This window comes from Oncorhynchus keta, chromosome 11, assembly GCF_023373465.1.
Source record: "Oncorhynchus keta strain PuntledgeMale-10-30-2019 chromosome 11, Oket_V2, whole genome shotgun sequence".
In the NCBI taxonomy this organism is placed as follows: Eukaryota; Metazoa; Chordata; class Actinopteri; order Salmoniformes; family Salmonidae; genus Oncorhynchus; species Oncorhynchus keta.
In genome coordinates this window covers 25,919,946-25,939,528 of record NC_068431.1, presented here as the reverse complement: position 1 = coordinate 25,939,528, position 19,583 = coordinate 25,919,946, and the positions used below count along the sequence as shown (strand labels likewise).

The 19,583-nt window shown below is 42.9% G+C and overlaps 1 protein-coding gene across 8 annotated transcripts in view; it reads left to right on the top strand.

The window, feature by feature from the left end:
* The window catches only part of LOC118389976 (cell adhesion molecule 1-like), a 486,522-nt gene that overhangs the window by 396,033 nt on the left and 70,906 nt on the right, over positions 1 to 19,583 (top strand). For all 8 annotated transcript variants that reach the window (XM_052529799.1, XM_035780043.2, XM_035780042.2 and 5 more), the window contains exons 7-8: positions 13,125 to 13,221; positions 18,220 to 18,392. In XM_052529799.1, coding sequence (XP_052385759.1) covers positions 13,125 to 13,221; positions 18,220 to 18,392 — 270 coding nt within the window. The remainder of the gene's footprint in view (positions 1 to 13,124; positions 13,222 to 18,219; positions 18,393 to 19,583) is intronic.

Here is a 19,583-nt window from a genome sequence, read left to right as displayed (position 1 = left end):
GCGGAAAGAAAATTTGAGCCACTTTCCCAGCTGCCAGACCATGAAAGAGAAGCTCTCTACCAGTGCGTTCCCGAGCGCACAGTTGGCTGATAAAATAGGTATGCTTGCCGCTGACTTTCGACGCCGATTTGCTGACTTTGAAGCACAAAAAGCAGGTTGGAACTGCTCGGTAACCCATTTGCTGTTGACGTGGAAAGCTCACCACCAAACCTCCAAATGGAGTTGATTGACCTCCAATGCAATGATGCACTGAGGGCAAAATATGCGGCAGTGGGTGCTGCGGAGTTCGCCCGTTTCCTCCCCGACACAATGCCCCAGCTGCGCATCCAGGCTGCTCAAACGTTGTCTATGTTTGGCAGCACATACCTGTGTGAACAACTGTTTTCTTTGATGAACTTGAACAAAACATCACACAGAAGTCGACTTACTGCTGAACACCTCCACTCAATTCTGAGGATTTCCTCAGCTCAGAGCCTTACCCCGAACATTGATGAACTTGTGGAAAAGATGGGACACCACCAAGTATCACCCTCAACCTCAAACAAGTGAACATTACTGTGCAATCACATATTTAGAGTTTTTACTCAGTTCAAGTTTAAAAGTTAAAGTTTAATATTTGTTTTCACTGCATGTTACTTCTCCTTAAACAAAGTGTTGTTTTTGATTAATAGATTTTTGCACTTTATTTTATTGTATTTCAATCCAATTATATTTTAAAAATATTTCAGTTGAGTGGATGATAGAAAATTGCTATTATTGTTTTTTTCTTTGAAGTAAATTTAGCCCACTTTTGCTAAAATAGAAAATATAGGCTACTGATGGTGCCTTGAATACCGGTTTCTTTCATTTAATGTTCATGTTATGGGGATTTTTATATAAAGGAAATTTGTCTTTTGTGTCTGTTGAAAATTAAAGATTACTGACAGAGCCATAAGAAAATATTGCTTTATTTATCTGATCATATTGGAATATATTTGTTAGGTTTTCAGTAGGTTCAATTAGGTTCACTAGACTATATGCGTCATTTAAAAATTTTTCAATGAACATTCGAACAGTCCGGCCCTCGGCTTGTAGCTAAATTTTTTATTTGGCCCTCCATCCATTTGACTTTGACACCCCTGCATTAAGGCATCTGTAATAGAATAAATGTGTCATAAACTAATGCAGACATGAATAAATGCATTTCTATAGCTTCCAAAATCATTTTTATAATGGAGGAGTACCACCAAGATGGCTGTGTGGTGGCTTCAATACAGCACCCCCTGTCAGTCATCCAGGGTTTATATACTGTATATACACTGCTCAAAAAATTAAAGGAAACACTAAAATAACACATCCTAGATCTGAATGAATGAAATATTCTTATTAAATACTTTTTTCTTTACATAGTTGAATGTGCTGACAACAAAATCACACGAAAATTATAAATGGAAATCAAATTTATCAACCCATGGAGGTCTGGATTTGGAGTCACACTCTAAATTAAAGTGGAAAACCACACTACAGGCTGATCCAACTTTGATGTAATGTCCTTAAAACAAGTAAAAATGAGGCTCAGTAGTGTGTGGCCTCCACGTGCCTGTATGACCTCCCTACAATGCCTGGGCATGCTCCTGATGAGTTGGCGGATGGTCTCCTGAGGGATCTCCTCCCAGACCTGGACTAAAGCATCCGCCAACTCCTGGACAGTCTGTGGTGCAACGTGGCGTTGGTGGATGGAGCAAGACATGATGTCCCAGATGTACTCAATTGGATTCAGGTCTGGAGAATGGGCGGGCCAGTCCATAGCATCAATGCCTTCCTCTTGCAGGAACTGCTGACACACTCCAGCCACATGAGGTCTAGCATTGTCTTGCATTAGGAGGAACCCAGGGCCAACCGCACCAGCATATGGTCTCACAAGGGGTCTGAGGATCTCATCTCGGTACCTAATGGCAGTCAGGCTACCTCTGGCGAGCACATGGAGGGCTGTGCGGCCCCTCAAAGAAATGCCACCCCACACCATGACTGACCCACCGCCAAACCGGTCATGCTGGATGTTGCAGGCAGCAGAATGTTCTCCACGGCGTCTCCAGACTCTGTGAACCTGCTTTCATCTGTGAAGAGCACAGGGCGCCAGTGGCGAATTTGCCAATCTTGGTGTTCTCTGGCAAATGCCAAACGTCCTGCACGGTGTTGGGCTGTAAGCACAACCCCCACCTGTGGACGTCGGGCCCTCATACCACCCTCATGGAGTCTGTTTCTGACCGTTTGAGCAGACACATGCACATGTGTGGCCTGCTGGAGGTAATTTTGCAGGGCTCTGGCAGTGCTCCTCCTGCTCCTCCTTGCACAAAGGCGGAGGTAGCGGTCCTGCTGCTGGGTTGTTACCCTCCTACGGCCTCCTCCACGTCTCCTGATGTACTGGCCTGTCTCCTGGTAGCGCCTCCATGCTCTGGACACTACGCTGACAGGCACAGCAAACCTTCTTGCCACAGCACGCATTGATGGTCCATCCTGGATAAGCTGCACTACCTGAGCCACTTGTGTGGGTTGTAGACTCCGTCTCATGCTATCACTAGAGTGAAAGCACCACCAGCTAGCATTCAAAAGTGACCAAAACATCAGCCAGGAAGCATAGGAACTGAGAAGTGGTCTGTGGTCACCACCTGCAGAACCACTCCTTTATTGGGGGTGTCTTGCTAATTGCCTAGAATTTCCACCTGTTGTCTATTCCATTTGCACAACAGCATGTGAAATTGATTGTCAATCAGTGTTGCTTCCTAAGTGGACAGTTTGATTTCACAAAAGTGTGATTGTTTAAGTGTTCCCTTTATTTTTTTGAGCAGTGTATCATTGGTTGCAACCTCAGACAACATTTTCCCAGGAAGCTCAATTCCTCCTTCTAACCACTGGTGAAATTCCCTCACAATGATTTCAAACCGTGTTTTTAATACACATTCAAATTAACTCAGGATTGTCTTTGGGTATGTGGTGGACTGTCATTACAATGAAATACTTGGAACCTGGTAAAATGAAGGTTGTAGTGAGGCTAGTTATACTGGATGGCTCTAAATGCACTGTCAGCATGCAGCTTAAGTTAATAACCACTTTTGGAGCTAACTAGGTTTCAAATCGTATCCTGATGTCGACAGCAGATGAGAGTTGTATTCATAACATAGCTAACTTAGCTAGCTAACAAACATTTAAAAAAATAAACAAGTTATATCAACCCCCTTAGTCAATGTATGTGGCCCCGAGGAAATCTAATTAGCAACTCTAGTTTAAGATAGAGATATCTTTTTTTTGTTGCATTGGCTCAACCGACCGCATCCTCTAATGGAAAAAGTCAAGGGGTCTGAATACTTTCCAAATGCACTGTATCGCTCAGATATAGGACCGAAACTTACTTTACATTTTTTTTGTGGGTGAACTACATGTATCTGTTTATCCAAATCCAAGGTTTCATCAAATAATTTTGGAGTATTTTTTTATACGTTACGGGGTCCTAAAATTCTAAATCAAATAGCTAAATGATCCTTGGTATGACCTTCTTAAAACAATCCCATACGTTAGCTTATGGGGCTTAGTGAAGGGTCAATTGGATTTGACATTTTAGCAAATACTAAAAAATAATATGATAATGAACTATCAATCTTGAAATTCTTCTCCAAGGTGAGCCAGCCAACAGACCAAATTATAACCGTTCTCATTCCATGGTCTGCCTCACATGCTCTCATCAGACACATCGCTTCTCCATGCCTCGCCATGCTGCCGGGGCAGGCAAAAGCAATCGATGTTAAAATCATTGAGTGCACAGGCTGTCCTAATAGACTTCATTCTGCCATAGGAAAAAAAAGAAAAAACATGTCCAGGGATATTAAATAAGCTCAGTAATAATATAGATGGCTGGCTGGGCAAGGCAAAGACATTTTCCCTACTGCGCTATTGCTTCTTCCCCCCTTGGGCAGATGGAGGGCCGAGGCTTAAGAGCTGCTGGAGGACACCAATAATAAAGCTAAGCAAATAATTCTGTTAGCATAATGATAATGGCCGTCTCCCTCGTACGATACAGCTGCTCTTAATTTCCCCAAGTGGCAATATCAGGAAGTCACCGGAATGTTTAGTGTTTGTGTCTAAGGAGTCTAAGACAGTACGACTCTGAGACAGACGATGGTACTATAGCATTCAAAACACTAAACCTTTAGTTTCATGATAGCATTATAATGATGACAATGACAGGAGATACTACACTGCAGTGGGAGGAATATAAGGGATGTACTGTAGTTTCTTTTGTCAGTACCGACCCTCTGCACTCCATGTAATGCAGTTGAGAAACTAACACAGCCCAACCCCGAAACAAAGTTCTCACTCGTAAAAACGGTACATGCCCGCCGAAACCAATGTGGCGCCACGCCCAGCCCTGTCGATCACTCAGACAGAGCAACACAGCTTCTGCCAGGTCTGTAATTTGGACGGATGGACGGCCTACAGATTGCTGTGTGTTGACCGGAAAGGTCGTACAGCAGAGCGGCTAGGGTGAGCTACGCTGTTGACATGTTTAGTGATCTTCAAAGTTTAGGTTGAGAATGAAAGGGGACAGGGCACTTACCATTAGGGGCTCCTAGACTTTGCAGTGGTCTGCCAGAGTAGATCAGGCTAGCGGATTCAGTGCCTTTTTTTATATCCCTGCTAAAGACACACACTACCGTTCAAAAGTTTGGGGTCACTTAGGGGTCGTTGTTTTTGAAAGAGAAGCACATTTTTTTGTCAAATTGATCAGAAATGATCAGACATTCTTAGTGTTGTAAATGGCAGATTTTTTTATGGAATATCTACAGTTGAAGTCGTAAGTTTACATGCACTTAGGTTGGAGTCATTAAAAATTGTTTTTCAACCACTCCACAAAATTCTTGTTAACAAACTATAGTTTTGGGAAGTCGGTTAGGACCTGTACTTTGTGCATGACACAAGTAATTTTTCCAACAATTGTTTACAGACAGATTATTTCACTTATAACTCAGTGTATAACAATTCCAGTGGGTCAGAAGTTTACATACGCTAAGATACTGTGTCTTTAAACAGCTTGGAAAATTCCAGAAAATGATGTCATGGCTTTAGAATCTTCTGATAGGCTAATTGACATAATTTTAGTCAATTGGAGGTGTACCTGTGGATGTATTTCAAGGCCTACCTTCAAACTCAGTGCCTCTTTGCTTGACATCATGGTCAAAACAAAAGAAACCAGCCAAGACCTAAGAAAAAAAATTGTAGACCTCCACAAGTCTGGTTCAATTACCAAATACCTGAAGGTACCACGTTCATCTGTACACACAATAGTACGCAAGTATAAATACCATGGGATCACACAGCCGTCATATCGCTCAGGAAGGAGACGCGTTCTGTCTCCTAGAGATGAGCATTTTCTTTGGTACGAAAAGTGCAAATCAATTCTAGAACAACAGCAAAGGACCTTGTGATGATGCTGGAGGAAACCGGTACAGAATTATCTATATCCACAGTAAAACGAGTCCTATATTGACATAACCTGAAAAGCCGCTCAGCGAGGAAGAAGCCACTGCTCCAAAACCGCCATAAAAAAGCCAGACTCTGGTTTGCAACTGCACATGGGGACAAAGATCGTGCTTTTTGGAGAAATGTTCTGATGAAACAAAAATAGAACTGTTTGGCCATAATGACCATCGTTATGTTTGGAAGAAAAAGGGGGATGCTTGCAAGCTGAAGAACACCATCCCAACCGTGAAGCACGGGGGTGGCAGCATCATGTTGCGGGGGTGCTTTGCTGCAGGAGGGACTGGTGCACTTCACAAAATAGGAGGCATCATGAGGGAGGAAATGTATGTCAAAATATTGAAGCGACATCTCAAGACATCAGTCAGGAAGTTAAAGCTTGGTCGCAAATGGGTCTTCCAAATTATCAATATTTCCAAAGTTGTGGCAAAATGGCTTAAGGACAACAAAGTAGTGGCCATCACAAAGCCCTGACCTCAATCCTATTGAAATAAATTGGTAATCCAAACTGACCTAAAACAGGGAATTTTTACTAGGATTAAATGTCAAGAAATGTGGAAAACTGAGTTTAAATGTATTTGGCCAATACGACTTTTTATTTATTTTATTTTTTATTTCACCTTTATTTAACCAGGTAGGCAAGTTGAGAACAAGTTCTCATTTACAATTGCGACCTGGCCAAGATAAAGCAAAGCAGTTCGACAGATACAACGACACAGAGTTACACATGGAGTAAAACAAACATACAGTCAATAATACAGTATAAACAAGTCTATATACAATGTGAGCAAATTAGGTGAGAAGGGAGGTAAAGGCAAAAAAGGCCATGGTGGCAAAGTAAATACAATATAGCAAGTAAAACACTGGAATGGTAGTTTTGCAATGGAAGAATGTGCAAAGTAGAAATAAAAATAATGGGGTGCAAAGGAGCAAAATAAATAAATTAATTAAATACAGTTGGGAAAGAGGTAGTTGTTTGGGCTAAATTATAGGTGGGCTATGTACAGGTGCAGTAATCTGTAAGATGCTCTGACAGTTGGTGCTTAAAGCTAGTGAGGGAGATAAGTGTTTATAGTTTCAGAGATTTCTGTAGTTCGTTCCAGTCATTGGCAGCAGAGAACTGGAAGGAGAGGCGGCCAAAGAAAGAATTGGTTTTGGGGGTGACTAGAGAGATATACCTGCTGGAGCGTGTGCTACAGGTGGGAGATGCTATGGTGACCAGCGAGCTGAGATAAGGGGGGAATTTACCTAGCAGGGTCTTGTAGATGACATGGAGCCAGTGGGTTTGGCGACGAGTATGAAGCGAGGGCCAGCCAACTAGAGCGTACAGGTCGCAATGGTGGGTAGTATATGGGGCTTTGGTGACAAAACGGATTGCACTGTGATAGACTGCATCCAATTTGTTGAGTAGGGTATTGGAGGCTATTTTGTAAATGACATCGCCAAAGTCGAGGATTGGTAGGATGGTCAGTTTTACAAGGGTATGTTTGGCAGCATGAGTGAAGGATGCTTTGTTGCGAAATAGGAAGCCAATTCTAGATTTAACTTTGTATTGGAGATGTTTGATATGGGTCTGGAAGGAGAGTTTACAGTCTAACCAGACACCTAAGTATTTGTAGTTGTCCACGTATTCTAAGTCAGAGCCGTCCAGAGTAGTGATGTTGGACAGGCGGGTAGGTGCAGGTAGCGATCGGTTGAAGAGCATGCATTTAGTTTTACTTGTATTTAAGAGCAATTGGAGGCCACGGAAGGAGAGTTGTAATGGCATTGAAGCTTGCCTGGAGGGTTGTTAACACAGTGTCCAAAGAAGGGCCGGAAGTATACAGAATGGTGTCGTCTGCGTAGAGGTGGATCAGGGACTCACCAGCAGCAAGAGCGACCTCATTGATGTATACAGAGAAGAGAGTCGGTCCAAGAATTGAACCCTGTGGCACCCCCATAGAGACTGCCAGAGGTCCGGACAGCAGACCCTCCGATTTGACACACTGAACTCTATCAGAGAAGTAGTTGGTGAACCAGGCGAGGCAATCATTTGAGAAACCAAGGCTGTCGAGTCTGCCGATGAGGATGTGGTGGTTGACAGAGTCGAAAGCCTTGGCCAGATCAATGAATACGGCTGCACAGTAATGTTTCTTATCGATGGCGGTTAAGATATCGTTTAGGACCTTGAGCGTGGCTGAGGTGCACCCATGACCAGCTCTGAAACCAGATTGCATAGCAGAGAAGGTATGGTGAGATTCGAAATGGTCGGTAATCTGTTTGTTGACTTGGCTTTCCTTAGAAAGACCTTAGAAAGGCATGGTAGGATAGATATAGGTCTGTAGCAGTTTGTGTCAAGAGTGTCCCCCCCTTTGAAGAGGGGGATGACCGCAGCTGCTTTCCAATCTTTGGGAATCTCAGACGACACAAAAGAGAGGTTGAACAGGCTAGTAATAGGGGTGGCAACCATTTCGGCAGATCATTTTAGAAAGAAAGGGTCCAGATTGTCTAGCCCGGCTGATTTGTAGGGGTCCAGATTTTTCAGCTCTTTCAGAACATCAGCTGAATGGATTTGGGAGAAGGAGAAATGGGGAAGGCTTGGGCGAGTTGCTGTTGGGGGTGCAGTGCTGTTGACCGGGGTAGGAGTAGCCAGGTGGAAAGCATGCCCAGCCGTAGAAAAATGCTTATTGAAATTCTCAATTATGGTGGATTTATCAGTGGTGACAGTGTTTCCTATCTTCAGTGCAGTGGGCAGATGGGAGGAGGTGACTTCAACTGTACATAGGCGTACAGAGGCCCATTATCAGCAGCCATCACTCCTGTGTTAGCTAATCCATTATTTTAAAAGGCTAATTAATCATTAGAAAACCCTTTTGCAATTATGTTAGCCCAGCTAAAAATCGTTGTGCTGATTAAAGAAGCAATAAAACTGACCGTCTTTAGACAAGTTGAGTATCTGGAGCATCAGCATTTGTGGTTTCGATTACATGCTCAAAATGGCCAGAAACAAAGACTTTCTTCTGAAACTCATCAGTCTATTCTTGTTCTGAGAAATGAAGGCTATTCCATGCGAGAAATTTCCAAGAATCTGAAGAGCTTGTACAATGCTGTGTACTACTCCCTTCACAGAACAGCGCAAACTGTCTCTCTCCAGAATTGAAAGGAGTGGGAGGCCCCGGTGCACAACTGAGAAAGAGGACAAGTACTTTAGAGTGTCTAGTTTGAGAAACAGACTCGTCACAAGTCCTCAACTGGCAGCTTCAGTAAATAGTACCCACAACACGGGGATAAATAGTACCGTGCACAACACGGGGATTCGTCAGCTAAATAGCCCACTACTGTGTATCCTACTCCCGACCGTCACATTGTACAGCGCCATATATATGTTCCATAAAGTGTTACATTTCTAAATCAAATCAGAGGTACAGTATTTTTTCATCAACATCTTTATGCTTTCGTTAATAAAATAACTTGAAAAAAGACATTCAAAATGCAGATAATTATTTAAACTACATTTTAGTTGCACTTCCACCTTGCTCCACGACCATGGGTAAAACCTTGCTGAGATGATCAATGTATTTGTTCCATTGTAGTATCGTCTATTTCTCTAGCCAAAATGTTTTAATAGCTTCAAAAGTTTGGACACACCTTCTCATTCAAGGGTTTTTCTTTATTTTTACTATTTTCTACATTGTAGAATAATAGTGAATACATCACAACTATGAAATATCACAAACGGAATCAGTTAAGAACAAATTCTTATTTACAAGAACAGCCTACTCCTTCCTCCCCGTCGGGGAATTGATCCGCGGTCTCCCTCGTGCCTGCACGGCACGGGGATTATTTAGCTTAATAGCCCAATACTGTAGCTTACTCCCGACCGTCACGTTGTACAGCTCCATATTTTCCGTTCCATCCTAATGGAAACCCAAAGGGTTTTTCTTTTTTCTTGGAATATAAACACCATAATATTAATCAAATAAATTAAGCAACATTTCTTAAAATCAGTCCCATATACTGTTTTCACGAAAAAAAATGTCAATTCTCTAGTACAGCCACTATTGAAAGCTATCAAATGCTTCACAAAGATGCCCTCTGGTGGCCAAACTAGCACCAACTAGCATTAATCGTACCAGTGGTTGGCACTTAAATAACGTGCCAAAGAATTCTGTGGCACCACACAAGCTGTGCTGCAGTATGCTGCAACTTTTAAAGGACGAACCACTGTATGTGGCAGCACTGCAAGCTCCATCACAGGGAGAATATTCGATTTGGAAAAGCTATTCGGCCTAAATACGAAGGCAAGATGCTTATTTCTCCAAGGGATCCTAAAGGACATGTTTTACAATGTGGTGCCTCTTAGTGCATTTAGCAAGGTCGTAGTTTATCATGTTATATTCTGTCTTGTACTGCTTTTTTTACCATGCCTCAACTAGCTAACTCTGCTACTTAAACTTACACTGCTGCTGCTGTTGATAAAAGCAATAACATTAAAATGGTGGTGGTGATGATTATGATGATGACGGTGATGATCCTGGTGGTCATATTAACACAACATCCAGCAGTAGTGCAGTAGCCATACTGTGTGTTTATTTTCATGGCCCACGCCAGCTGTTGTTACCAGGGAACTGTTCATAAAGGAAGGTAATGGTGTGCTTTCTTTGACATTCTCTCTCTCTCGCTTCTTTCTCTCTCACTCTCTCTCAAATTAAATTGCTCCCTTTTTCTCTCTCTTGTCCCCTCTCTCTTTCTCTTCCCTTTCTCTGTCTCTCTTTCTTACCTTTCTCTCTTTCTTTCCCCTCTCTGCATCTCTCTGTCTCTCTCTGTCTCTTTCCCCGTCTGTCTGTCTGTCTCTTTCTTCTCTCCCTTTCTTCTCCCCTTGCTCTCATTAGCACTGCACATAATACAGAGGCTGATCTTTCTTCTGAACACCAAAGGGAGCTAAGGGGGGCCTTATTAGTGTTTACTTACTGTAAGGTAACATTCAAAGGTGGCCCGGGCTGATGTACCCACTTTTATAATCCTGTTTCTGTCTTAACTGTTGTTGAGAAGGACCTTTTACATAAAGCGTCCAGAGCGTCTTTGACGTCCAGACAGTCTAGTTAGCGGGGCAGATTTCTTCCTTATTTGATCTTGTTTCCCTTCCCGGATACTACAAGGACAGCAGACGGTGTTGGAAGTTCATAAACATTACAAGGACATATTTTATTTTGACTAATTGCACCCTGCAAAGGAACACCTCTAGATAACCAATCGATGTCGATATAACAACTATTCCTCTATAAACGACAATTAAAAAGAAACATAAGTTTGATCTGGGGCACTCCTTCACACACTCCAACAACCTTAAAGCCAGAATCTCTGAAATTATTTTATTTTTGGTTAAGCTGTCTTGTACACGTTTGCAGCTGAATTGCAGTATATAGACAAAAAAGAAACAAGAAAAAAAGGTGATAACAGTTAGTTAGCTGAATAAAAAATAATTGGAAAGCAGCTGTCTAGCTTCAGAGAGTGCCTGCTCCTGGTAATTGCATATATTCTGCTGGCAACTGAGTTGGATGGTAGAGACAGAGTTGATGATGGTAATGGAGCTGGAGTTGTCCTCTCTTCAGACGTTTTTCTTGTCAATCCTCAGCTCTCTCTTTAGCCACTGGGTGACTCCTCCACTATGCTTTCTCTGCTGCCGGCACACCACACACCAGTCCAGAGTATAATGTCTTCCTCACCTTGAGCCTCCTGCCGTCACCACACTGCAGTTCACTCACAGCCACTTGTGGGTGAAGAAGGCAGGATGTATCTTTTGAAAGCTAACAGTCAGCTAAGATAGCTTGCCAAGCAATCATTAAGGTTCTGTACAATAATGACACCCAAACCATACTGAACCCCCCCCACCCCCATGTCATAAGCCTGTTTCATTTCACACAAATGTTGTAAACAGCGTAAGCAGCTACTGTATGGATAACACATGGATCAAGCCATTCCTTTAGAGCCTGGCAACTAACAGCCATTCTTCACTACCTGCTATCTATCACTGGGTGGTGGTGGTGGAAGAGAGTAGAACCTGACCAGTCTGCGTGTGGCTGCTAGTCAGAACAGTCATGTTAATGGATGAGTGAAAGATTGTTACTGATGGACCAGAAAGGTCAATGGTGTTGATGTTGCCTGCCACCGGCCCCATGGACTGTTGACAAACTGCACCTCAAAGAAGAGAGAGGAAAGGCTTGGAGCACAGTGGACAGTGTGCTGCTGTGAAGATAGGAGGTTACAGTAGGAGAATGTGGACCAGCAGAGGCTACTGGAGGGAGAAATCAGAGGATGGGCTCATTGTAATGGTTGGAAGGAGCCTGTCCTGTTATTTTTCCTTCCACTACCCTCCTCTAGGAGGCTATGTATTGAGGCCCAAACTGAAAGACCTTTGAATGGCATAGTAAAAAATATATATATATATATCACACAAAGATTTACCAAACTACAATACAAACGTCCCAGAGTTTGAAGAGTTGAGAGAGTTTGGCCAACTTCAGAGCTGGATGTCATGTTTCTACCTCTAAGCATTCCAGGCCTGGATTCCACTTATAATGCCAGGTCCACATTTTGAGCTGGTTTTTAAACATTATGCCAATATTGCCCACCAGGCACAAACATGACTGAGGTGGAATTATGGGTTTAAGGTTGGCAGTAGAAAAGAGAAAACCTCTGTGGATCTATAGCAGCATCTACATTGGGGACTACAGCAGTAGTGTCTAGTTTTCGCAAATATCATATTCAATTTACACAAACCATGCACCATTTGAACACTACTATTAAACTAAGTTCCCAGTATTAAATGTTAAATTCTGCTCCAAGGCAGTGTTCCGAGGAACATGAATGATTTTATGAAGTGCTGTATTGGCATCGTTATTTTCTAATATTTTTGGAACTCTTTTGAGAGTATCTCTGGTCATACAGGTAGTTAATTGTTTTGTATTTTCTATCATGCTGCTTGACCCTGGAAAACAATTATTTGGTCTTTCACTTCAAACTTAAAAAATGAAGTTTAATGTGAATGACCACAGTGACAGTTGGTAGGGAGAGACCTTCCAGTTAATCCAGTGTTCCTTTAAGAAAGTACCTAAAGAACAGGTCTGACTACATTTCCTCACCCAAATCTGATCCATACCACCAGCAGCAGCCTGGTTTTTCCAAGTGGTCCCCAATCCACGTATTAATCAGGTTTATTCCTTGGGAAACAGCAGGATGGTATCTCACCTATTATTGCTATAAAATAAAACCAAAGCATTCCCTGCACTAGCATCCATGTAAACCGTCTAGAATATGATAGAGTGTGCTCTTCCAATGGTCTCTAGTTAAGTGTTGTGAAAGGATACAAACAACTCTCAATTATACACAACCACCCTTCAATTTTGTACAGGGATTTGAAGTCCGATTTTGTCCTCAGACAAGTCCTCCGGGACACTTGTTTTGTGATTTGAAAACATCACGTAGCCTGCATCAACTTGGAATGAAGAAACATTAAGCAGACTGAAGCCTAGCTACTTTATAAACTTGTAACATAACTAATGACTTGCATGTCATATTGATGCACTCCCTCCCTCCCTCCCTCCCTCACTCCCTCACTCCCTCCCTCTCCACAGATAAACCGGAGGTGAAGATCATAGTGGAGTTTCCTGATGGGCTGCCAAGGGAGGGACAGAACATGGAGCTGTCATGCCAGGCCAAAGGCAAACCCCAGTAAGACACACCACACACACACACACACAAACAGCACACAACCCACACATGTAACTTTAAATTATGATTTTGCCAAAAGGCGGGAATGCAGCGGACAGAGCTTACACACAAGTGTACATCAGTAACAGTGAATTAATCAAATCTCTTGGGAACCCCCCCGCCCCCACAAAAATAGCATATTACAACCTATTTGTTGTGATAATTGTGTTACTCTATAACCTGTTTGTTCATATGCCTTGCGACTGTGATATATAGGCCTGAAGGCCGAGACAATAAGAAGACACAGTGGCAGAATAAATTCAAGCACACCTTTGTTTCATCACAAAATAGGAGAACAACTCTGTCCGGTGAAGTCCACAAAGTATATTGCATGTAACAAACAGTTACATGACCTACAGCCTGGTCAAGCAAGTTAATATTACTGACATTTTCTGACCACTAAACAACTATTGATTTAGAACCACAGAGTTACCACAAGTCGCAAAGGAAACAGGAGCTGCCTCCACTATTCCAGCACCATTTCAACTTCAACATGTCAACATAATCTAATAACCTATACTTAGTCTAATACAGTGTCAACAAAAAGATAACAAAAACAATTTAGTCCAGTCAAGGTATGCTAAATATGATGTGGCTGTCCATGGTTCTGACTTCTGTGTGTGTGTTTGTGTGTGTTTGTGCGTGTGCGTTCGTGCAATGACCGTTTGGGACACAAATGGTCATTACATGACGCCGTCAGCCGTGCGATACCCGCGAAGACCTTACATCATTACCCAGCCTCCTGTCCCGAGGCTCATTAATTGTGAACACTACGTGTCAGATGTGTACACACACATACCACACAGGCCCCTCCCTCTCCCATTCAAGTTTTGCACTCAGCAGGGAGAGACAAGGCGGATCTCACCCGTATTAATTTAATAAAGATGAAAATACAATCAATACAGTGGGCCAGAGAATTGGAAGTCATTTTCATTAGAGCTTGTGAGAGTTCTCTGAACTCATTACTAAGCTGAGATAGTGACAGGCTCTGGCCATGTGTCCATTTGTATTCTATCTACTTTCCTCTCTTCCCCCACTGCCTCCCTCCCTCTCTCTCTCTCCATCCCCCTCTCTCTATCTCTCATGTGTCACCCCACCCCCCAGTAAATCTCTTTTTCTAGGTCATTACTCCATTTTTAGGCCGGCACTGTGTGTGTATATTTAACCTCTGATTCCGGTTCCCTAAGATTCTTGCCCCGACGAGGGATTCCAATTTGCTCTCTGGAGCCGCCTGCCGCCACAGCCATCAAATGTTTTTTCACCCCGCCACAAAGGCGAGAGTTCAACTGTTACTGAGCTCAAACTGCTCTTTTGTTTCAAGGCTTAGCCCTTTCTTCCTCCCTTTTTTCTCTCCCTCCCTCCCTTGCTCTCTCCAAACCAAGTGTTTTCAAATGGAAGGAAACAAGTTTAACAGCAACACAAAAACAGAACAACGAGAGAGTCCTCTGCACCCACTCAAGGGACATAACGGCGTGTTAGCTAGCTAGCAGCCAGCCATTGAAAGTTGCGAGAGCAAAACAGTTAAGAGGTGCTTTGCTTTTCCCCCCTCGGTACATAGCTCATCATCAAAGAAATGGGATCCATATCCAGCACTTCCTGTAAGCTTCCTGTCAAGGTAGTGAGGGAACAAAGATGGCTGGGTAATGTAGTTAGGCCAGTAGGCCACTAGGCCAGGAACATAAAAGGCTCCCCACCTAAATAGCACACACATACACACACAAATAGTTTGGCAATCAAAGGTGAAAGCATCTCATTGGGAGTGTTGATGTTTACCCTATCGGATGCGCCCTATCGGAGCCTTAAAGGGGGCAACAAACAAGTACTTCATTTTTTTTTATATATATATATATATACAGAGTATCACAAAAGTGAGTACCCCCCCTCACATTTTTGTAAATATTTGAGTATATCTTTTCATGTGACAACACTGAAGAAATTACACTTTGCTACAATGTAAAGTAGTGCGTGTATAGCTTGTATAACAGTGTAGATTTGCTGTCCCCTCAAAATAACTCAACACACAGCCATTAATGTCTAAACCGCTGGCAACAAAAGTGAGTACTACAAGGTCTCAGGTGTGAATGGGGAGAAGGTGTCTTAAATTTGGTGTCATCGCTCTCACACTCCCTCATACTGACTGGTCACTGGAAGTTCAACATGGCACCTCATGGCAACAAACTCTCTGAGGATCTGAAAAAAATGTATTGTTACTCTACATAAAGATGGCTGGGCTATAAGAAGATTGCCAAGACCCTGAAACTGAGCTGCAGCACGGTGGCCAAGACCATACAGCGGTTTAACTGGACAGGTTCCACTCAGAACAGGCCTCGCCATGGTCGACCAAAGAAGTTGAGTGCACGTGCTCAGTGTCAGCATTGCTGCAGAGGTTGAAGGGGTGGGGGGTCAGCCTGTCAGTGCTCAGACCATACGCCGTACACTGCATCAAATTGGTCTGCATGGCTGTTGTCTCAGAAGGGCGCCTCTTCTAAAGATGATGCACAAGAAAGCCCGCAAACAGTTTGCTGAAGACAAGCAGACTAAGGACATGGATTACTGGAACCATGTCCTGTGGTCTGATGAGACCAAGATAAACTTATTTGTTTCAGATGGTGTCAAGCGTGTGTGGAGGCAACCAGGTGAGGAGTACAAAGACAAGTGTGTCTTGCCTACAGTCAAGCATGGAGGTGGGAGTATCATGGTCTGGGGCTGCATGAGTGCTGCCGGCACTGGGGAGCTACAGTTCATTGAGGGAACCATGCATGACAACATGTACTGTGACATACTGAAGCAGAGCATGATCCCCGCCCTTCGGAAACTGGGTCGCAGGGCAGTATTCCAACATGATAACGACCCCAAACACACCTCCAAGACGACCACTGCCTTGCTAAAGAAAAGCTGAGGGTAAAGGTGATGGACTGGCCAAGCATGTCTCCAGACCTAAACCCTATTGAGCATCTGTGGGGCATCCTCAAATGGAAGGTGGAGGAGTGCAAGGTCTCTAACATCCACCAACTCTGTGATGTCGTCATGGAGGAAACTGTGGCAAACTGTGAAGCTCTTGTGAACTCCATGGTTAAGGCAGTGCTGGAAAATGATGGTGGCCAAACAAAATATTGACACTTTGGGCCCAATTTGGACATTTTCACTTAGAGGTGTACTCACTTTTGTTGCCAGCGGTTTAGACATTAATGGCTGTGTGTTGAGTTATTTTGAGGGGACAGCAAATTTACACTGTAATACCAGCTGTGCACTCACTACTTTACATTGTAGCAAAGTGTAATTTCTTCAGTGTTGTCACATGAAAAGATATACTCAAATATTTACAAAAATGTGAGGGGTGTACTCACTTTTGTGATATACTGTGTGTGTGTGTGTGTGTGTGTGTGTGTGTGTGTGTGTGTGTGTGTGTGTGTGTGTGTGTGTGTGTGTGTGTGTGTGTGTGTGTGTGTGTGTGTGTGTGTGTGTGTGTATACACACAGTGGGGCAAAAAAGTATTTAGTCAGCCACCAATTGTGCAAGTTCTCCCACTTAAAAAGATGAGAGGCCTGTAATTTTCATCATAGGTACACTTCAACTATGACAGACAAAATGAGAGAAAAAAAAATCCAGAAAATCACATTGTATGATTTTTTAATGAATTTATTTGCAAATTATGGTGGAAAATAAGTATTTGGTCACCTACAAACAAGCAAGATTTCTGGCTCTCGCAGACCTGTAACCTCTTCTTTAAGAGGATCCTCTGTCCTCCACTCGTTACCTGTATTAATGGCACCTGCTTGAACTTGTTATCAGTATAAAAGACACCTATCCACAACCTCAAACAGTCACACTCCAAACTCCACTATGGCCAATACCAAAGAGCTGTCAAAGGACACCAGAAACAAAATTGTAGACCTACACCAGGCTGGGAAGACTGAATCTGCAATAGGTAAGCAGCTTGGTTTGAAGAAATCAACTGTGGGTGTAATTATTAGGAAATGGAAGACATACAAGACCACTGATAATCTCCCTCGATCTGGGGCTCCACGCAAGATCTCACCCCGTAGGGTCAAAATGATCACAAGAACGGTGAGCAAAAATCCCAGAACCACACGGGGGGACCTAGTGAATGAGCTGCAGAGAGCTGGGACCAAAGTAACAAAGCCTACCATCAGCAAGGGCAATATAGATGAAACGTGGCTGGGTCTTTCAGCATGACAATGATCCCAAACACCCTTCCCGGGCAACGAAGGAGTGGCTTCGTAAGAAGCATTTCAAGGTCCTGGTGTGGCCTAGCCAGTCTCCAGATCTCAACCCCATAGAAAATCTTTGGAGGGAGTTGAAAGTCTGTGTTGCCCAGCAACAGCCCCAAAACATCACTGCTCTAGAGGAGATCTGCATGGAGGAATGGGCCAAAATACCAGCAACAGTGTGTGAAAACCTCGTGAAGACTTACAGAAAACGTTTGACCTCTGTCATTGCCAACAAAGGGTATATAACAAAGTATTGAGATAAACTTTTGTTATTGACCAAATACTTATTTTCCATCATAATTTGATTTAAAAATCCTACAATGTGATTTTCTGGATTTTCTTTCTCATTTTGTCTGTCATAGTTGAAGTGTACCTATGATGAAAATTACAGGCCTCTCTCATATTTTTAAGTGGGAGAACTTGCACAATTGGTGGCTGACTAAATACTTTTTTGCCCCACTGTATATATATATACTTATGGTGGTGATTGATTTAGCTCGCCAGGTACAAAGGAACCGATTGAATATAGTCCAAAAAAGGTAACCTGTCTTTATTTGAAATTATTTGGCATAACATGTATTCAAGGTCTAGGGGAAACAATGTGTGTGACCAGTGAAATTACTGTCCCCTCACTCTCCTATGGAGCCAAAAGAATAGTTCCAAAAGTGCAAACACTGCTTATTTGATCACTGAGTGACATTGCTGTCCCCTCTCTCTCTCTCTGTAGTCCCCAGCAGATCAACTGGGTGAAGGTGGACGATGACCTTCCCTCACACGCCCTCATCACCGGCCCGGACCTGTACATCGAGAACCTCAACAAGACCTACAATGGCACCTACCGCTGCTTCGCTGCCAACTCAGTGGGCGAGTCGTATGATGACTACATCCTCTACGTCTACGGTACGTACCTCTCGATTCAACACGGTCTCTCCCTCTTTATCTTTCAATCCTCCCCCTCTCTGACTATAGTACCAGTCAAAAGTTTGGACACACCTACTCATTCAAGGGTTATTCTTTATTTTTACAGTAGAATAATAGTGAAGACATCGAAACTATGAAATAACACATATGGAATCATGTTGTAACCAAAAAAAAGTGTTAAACAAATCAAAATATATTTTGTATTTGAGATTCTTCAAAGTAGCCACCCTTTGCCTTGATGACCTCTTTACATACTCTTGGCATTGACCTGGAATGCTTTTCCAACAGTCTTGAAGGAGTTTGCACATATGCTGAGCACTTGTTGGCTACTTTTCCTTCACTCTGCAGTCCAACTCATCCCAAACCATCTCAATTGGGTTGAGGTCGGGTGATTGTGGAGGCCAGGTCATCTGATGCATCTCTCCATTCTTCTTCTTGGTCAAATAGCCCTTACACAGCCTGGAGGTGTATTGGGTCATTGTCCTATTGAAAAACAAATGATATTGCTGCAGAATGCTGTGGTAGCCATGCTGGTTAAGTGTGCCTTGAATTCTAAATAATTCAACGACTGTCACCAGCAAAGCACCCCACACCATCACACCTCGTCCTTCATGCTTCACCTTGGGAACCACACATGCGGAGATCATCCATCCACCTTCTCTGCATCTCACAAAGACACAGCGGTTAGAACCAAAAATCTAAAACCTGGACTCATCAGACCAAAGGACAGATTTCCCCCCTTTAATGTCCATTGCTCGTGTTTCTTGGCCTAAACAAGTCTCTTCTTCTTATTGGTGTCCTTTGGTAGTGGTTTCTTTGCAGAAATTCTACCATGAAGGCCTGATTCAGGCAGTCTCCTCTGAACAGTTGATGTTGAGATGTGTCTGTTACTTGAACTCTGAAACCTTTATTTGGGCAGCAATTTCTGAGGCTCATCATAGGTACACTTCAACTATGACAGACAAAATGAGGGGGAAAATCCAGAAAATCACATTGTAGGATTTTTAAATGAATTTATTTGCAAATTATGGTGGAAAATAAGTATTTGGTCAATTACAAAAGTTTATCTCAATACTTTGTTATATACCGTTTGTTGGCAATGACAGAGGTCAAACGTTTTCTGTAAGTCTTCACAAGGTTTTCACACACTGTTGCTGGTATTTTGGCCCA